At 32.1% G+C, this 5,102-nt stretch overlaps 1 protein-coding gene across 1 annotated transcript; it reads right to left on the reverse strand.

Moving 5' to 3' along the window:
• Positions 1 to 561: 561 nt before the first annotated feature.
• LOC132755809 (uncharacterized) lies at positions 562 to 4,226 on the reverse strand. Its single transcript, XM_060746728.1, has 4 exons — positions 4,040 to 4,226; positions 2,854 to 2,964; positions 1,995 to 2,104; positions 562 to 819 (listed from the first exon to the last, which is right to left on the reverse strand). The coding sequence occupies exons 1-4, from the start codon at positions 4,218 to 4,220 to the stop codon at positions 562 to 564; spliced, it is 660 nt and encodes a 219-aa protein (XP_060602711.1). The 5' UTR covers positions 4,221 to 4,226.
• Positions 4,227 to 5,102: the final 876 nt, after the last annotated feature.

The following is a 5,102-nucleotide window of genomic DNA, read 5'->3' on the forward strand; positions in this document are numbered from 1 at the left end:
GAGAATACCATTTGTCAAGAATTTGCAAAATCTAATATAATTTCGGACAAGGCAAATCGCATTAACAAGCGCCAGAATAGGTGATTAACTTTACTTATGATATTTATATACATAAACTCCATAGCTGAACGGTTACTAAATATACAAAATGTATTGTATAAACCTGAAATTTCTTGTGGATCTACTTATATGAACATTTTTGCACGTATTGTTTCCTTTTAGAGAGACAGTCCTGTGTCCTAAATAAAGCCATGAGTTTACATTTAATGGATAGTGTAACAAGATACATATTACTGCATTTCGAAGAAAAAACGATCTACTTTCGTAACGTTTTGATACTTGTTTTCGTACCCTTACATTTTAATTTTAGCAAAATCATTTTTAAAACAATTCGAGCTCTTACTTGTCTAATTGTAAGGGATAAGATTGTGAAAATATTTACAAAAAGGGCATTAAATGACAAAATAATTACATAAAAGCATATTTCTTCATTACTTTTTGAATTGAAATATTAGAAACGATTTCTGTTAGAGCAATCTACATTTACTTTTTATGTTGTACTTAGTACATGATATACAACAAAACTTTTTTATTCTCTTTATTTTCAACAAGTAGTTTAACAACATAGAATATCATTAATTTCAGGCATCGACTTTTCCCCAATATTCCATTGCCATGTTTTTTGGCAGTATCGGGCATATTCATCATTGAGTAGGGTACAGCTGTCTTGTAAGAGATGTCATGTCCGTTCAAGTGCACGGTGATGTGTACATTGCTTAATTGCATCTTGCTATTCATTGAAGTAGGGTCGTATTGAAGCTAAAATTACAATTACATATAAGTAAATAACCCTTAACATTTTAGATCTATAAACCCTGCAAGGTATGTTTCTAAATAAAAAAGTTGCATACAATAAGTCCAGTCCAATGTATAGAAATGGCTCTTGAATTGTGAAGATATTGTTAAGCAGCTATTTAATTCATCATTCCATCATCATTTGCTCGAAGCAAGCAAATTGTCACTTTGATTGTGAACATTTCAAGCATTTCTTCAACATTTGATGTATCTTCAGCTCTATTTTTGTTTGAAAAGTTGGTTATACATCAACATGTGAACACCGTTAAAGAATTTAATACTTTTAACTTTATTATAAAATAAGTTATACATTCTAAAAAAAACAGAACAAAGGTCAACAAGACAGAGGCATGTTCACAGAACGCTGCCACAACACACTCCAGTCATAACAGCAGGGCACCAAGAAGACACCGAACCATTAAACCATAAAGGCATTAAATCAACAAAAAGAGGTCATGTGATGTTAAGATATTATATGATTTGTGTCCAAAACAAGGGAAACAGACAGCATTGCCAAAATGAAATTACGATATACAATTAAAGGATCGCAGGATACGTGCCGTGGCAGAACACATTCAGGTAGCCATCTGACGTATAAAACATAAAGAAGAATATTTGACTGATGTTTAAGATTTGAAAGAGTATATTGCGTATACATGTATATCCTTTTGTTTAAGGCTTATTGACATTTCACTAGAGTTTTGCATTTTTCTTTAATATCTCAAAAATGTCTTGTTATTGATGGAAGTTTATCAGGGCTGCTAAAGTGAAATGGAGCACTGAGTCTAACTCATAATCCATATTAAATAAATACGAGTATATAATACTTAAATTGTAGTAAATAATGCCGTAAAATTCATTATGATTCAACTCCGAGTAAAAGTAAATAAATAGTTCATTCTAATACTGTCAAAGAGAAGTTATGCAAGCAAATACTTTGACTTTATGAAGAAAAGTACAGATTTTATTAAAAATGAATGATACCAAATTGTGCCTTTTTAATTCAACATTTTCTTTATCTGTTGGTGAACAGACACAATTTTCGCATATTTGAAGTTCACCGAAATTATTATGTAAACCTATATAATAACATTTTGGAATGATGATAAAATCATGTTATATTAAGTCATGTTACTGACCTTTGTAATGATAGGATGTGTCTTATCTAGAGCGGCGTCATACACTTTCTGAAGCTTGCTGACCTTGCTAGTCATGGTGGTATTCATTTTGACAATGTCGGCTCCGCATACTACAGTTACAATCATAAATTCAAAATCATTCAAAACGAAAAAGAAAAATATAATAAAAATATGTATTCACCAGGCATTATCATTGTTTCGTATTATACACGGATTTCATATCATCTGCCACCTATAATTATTATAGCTCTTTGTTTTAACATGTGTACAGAATTTTGTTATTTACTGGCTGTACTCTTCTCTGACCATTGATTACAGGCGATTCTTTTTGCAACATGCAAATTATGGGGATTTAGTTTTTTGCATAAAAGTCAAAATACAATTTTGTTTAAAGTATCCTACTTTTAAGAGTATAAACAATACTTTCACATTTAGCTTTACTTTCTATAGGTTATATGCATCTTTCGTGCTTCACAATACTCATGTTTGCCTCTAACGTTTCTGAGGCGTCACGTGCATTTTAAGTATATAATACAATACAAAATGCCTTTGTTGTTTTATACAATTATATACTTTGAACTACTACTTTGATCACTTTTGAAAGGTATCAACCGCGATCGTATTAAACGAGTTATCCGTATCATACAGTATCAATAGGTTTTGAGTTTACTTGAGTTTTTGTTGAATTCAAAAACATGATCAAGACCTACTGACTGTCAAAGTGAAAGCTTTGTAGATAAACATCAACTGAACTGAAGGAATCACGCATCTTTCTAGACAATTAGTATGCATCTTTACAGTGATCATGTCAGTTTGAATAGATTGCAGAAATGTTCAATCATTTAATAAGAATGCATACCAGCAGTGATCACTTCAGCTTGGGTAGGTAAGAGCAATGGTCTGCAAGAAGCGCATTTTTCCATACAATGTCTTGTCTTGGCATCGATTTCTCTTTTCTTCCCGAAGATACCTGTAATTTGGAAAAGAAACTATTTAAGAACATATATGATAAAATAAAAAAACAGTAAAAGTAAACGGTATACATGTACATGTATTGCTTTTTCAAAATTAAACGAATGAATGTAATGAAAACAAGTTTCATGATTTTAAGATTAACAGTTATGACCGGTTTGTATTCTTACATATCAAACTGATTTTTTCCGTTAGTTTACCCATGACGAAACTTTAATCTGGCATTTTATAAATGAATTGCGTTAAACTGACCTCATTTCGGTGCGTTTCAGAATAAAACTAGGGTGACAACGATTCGCCATTATAAATGAATTTGTATATTCATTAGCTTTTGTACGAACATAGTTACGGATGAATTGACATTATTTTTCATGAAAAATTATTTTATTGAGATACTTTATTTATACTTGATGGTAAAAGTTTTTGTTTATTTTTAATATTGTTTGAAAACCAGTTTTATCTATGTAACAGATGTCCAAGTCGTGTTTTATGTTAAAAGATTTTTGATAGAGTGTAGCGTTTGTGTTTGTGACCAAAAGCCAAAGAAATTAAGGAATGATTTTATATAATACCTTTATTTAACTATGACAATATATGACATGATGTTTTTAGACCCGTGTGTGTGTGTGTGTGTGTGCGTGCGTGTGTGTGCGTGTGTGTGTGTGTGTGTGTGCGTGTGCGTGTGCGTGTGTGTGCGTGTGCGTGCGTACGTGTGCGTATGCGTGTGTGTGTTGTTTTTGTGTGTGTGTGTGTGTTTGTATTTTTTTTTGTAACGCACTCAATTGTCTGCTAGCTTACTATGTACGGAACGGCCTCAGTGGGAAATCAACTCTCTAATTAGATATATATTGTTATCGTGTTGAAGATATCTTTTGTAATATTGTTTAGTATAACAAAATATGAACTAAATATCATATCTTGTCATAAAGAAACAAAGTTAATTTGCTAAATCTATTTTATGTACGACCGGTTAAACGTTTAAACGGTTAGTGCTTTGCTAACCTTGACATCCTATATAGTCAGATTCTTTTTTTTTACTTGTTGAATTTAATTAATCATTTTGTTTCTTGTACCTTCAATGGCATGACCGATGCTGCTTCCAATATGTTCGATTTCATGACCAGCATTGTTGAGACCATCAGTCAAACTATGTCCTAAATCTGTAAGTCCGTCCCCAAGTAGTCCAGCTGTATCAATTACTGCATTACCAGCATCAGTTAAACTACCACTCACTTTATCAAGCCCGTCTTTCATTGTATTAAAGGCCCTATACATTAATGGTATTATTAGGGTAATGAAATAATATAATTCATATTCGAATCATTGGCTCTTTAAGTTATAATTATTTACTCAACGTTTCGTTCGCAATTCTTATAAGTTCTGAAAAGAAGATATTCGTCCAAAGCGATAAAGAAAAAAAACTTGGCGCGGGTATTTTTTAAAGAGACAATGAAACAGTTCATATCCCTAATGCCCCTTAGCGCCAACGCAAGCAGTATGTGATTCTTAAACACAGAAACGCGTTCAAACAATTAACTCAAAGGGAAAATTAAAGAAAATGTGGCAGCACAAAGGTACTTGCCTTGTAAGTTTTAAAACAATAGAAATGCTTTTTAAATATCTGTTGAACGTATGCATAGATTTGGAACTTTCCAACAATAAAATGATGTCAAACTTGTTACAAGCGCAATAAAATCAACGTATTGATGTAAGTCAATTTAACGTGTAGTCACAAAGATCAACCATTTTTAAAATATACACTAAAGCTTACTGAGAAACCATCAGTTACGGCTCCTGAGACAGAGCCCCCCAAATTTTTCATTGAGTTAATGAAACCAGAAGCTTTATCTCCTAGAAGATCCACAGCATCACCTAATTTTCCTGCCATGTCATTCAAAGGTCCTTCCAGATATGTGTAGGGATTGGCAAGTGCAAGGTAATCCGAAAATGATGGATCAGCACTAAAATAGGAATAAATTAAAACATTATAAATGTTATATGTAAATATAAAACATTTAAATGTTCGGACAATTGTAACACACTACCGGACGTCATAGGAAATGCAGTCATTAAGAAGAAACAGCATTATCATTGAAATTAGTGTGAGTACCTTTAACCTACGAAATCCAGCAAAAT

Source organism: Ruditapes philippinarum, unplaced genomic scaffold (assembly GCF_026571515.1).
Source record: "Ruditapes philippinarum isolate M1 unplaced genomic scaffold, ASM2657151v2 ctg2752_1_1_1_1, whole genome shotgun sequence".
Taxonomy (NCBI): Eukaryota; Metazoa; Mollusca; class Bivalvia; order Venerida; family Veneridae; genus Ruditapes; species Ruditapes philippinarum.

Coding starts and splice junctions, on each gene's coding strand:
- LOC132755809 (XM_060746728.1), bottom strand. CDS start 4,220: ATGAAAGACGGGCTTGATAAAGTGAGTGGTAGTTTAACTGATGCTGGT. Junction 2,965..4,039: donor CATCGGTCATGCCATTGAAG/GTACAAGAAACA, acceptor TCCAAATTACAG/GTATCTTCGGGAAGAAAAGA. Junction 820..1,994: donor CACATCCTATCATTACAAAG/GTCAGTAACATG, acceptor TTGTAATTTTAG/CTTCAATACGACCCTACTTC.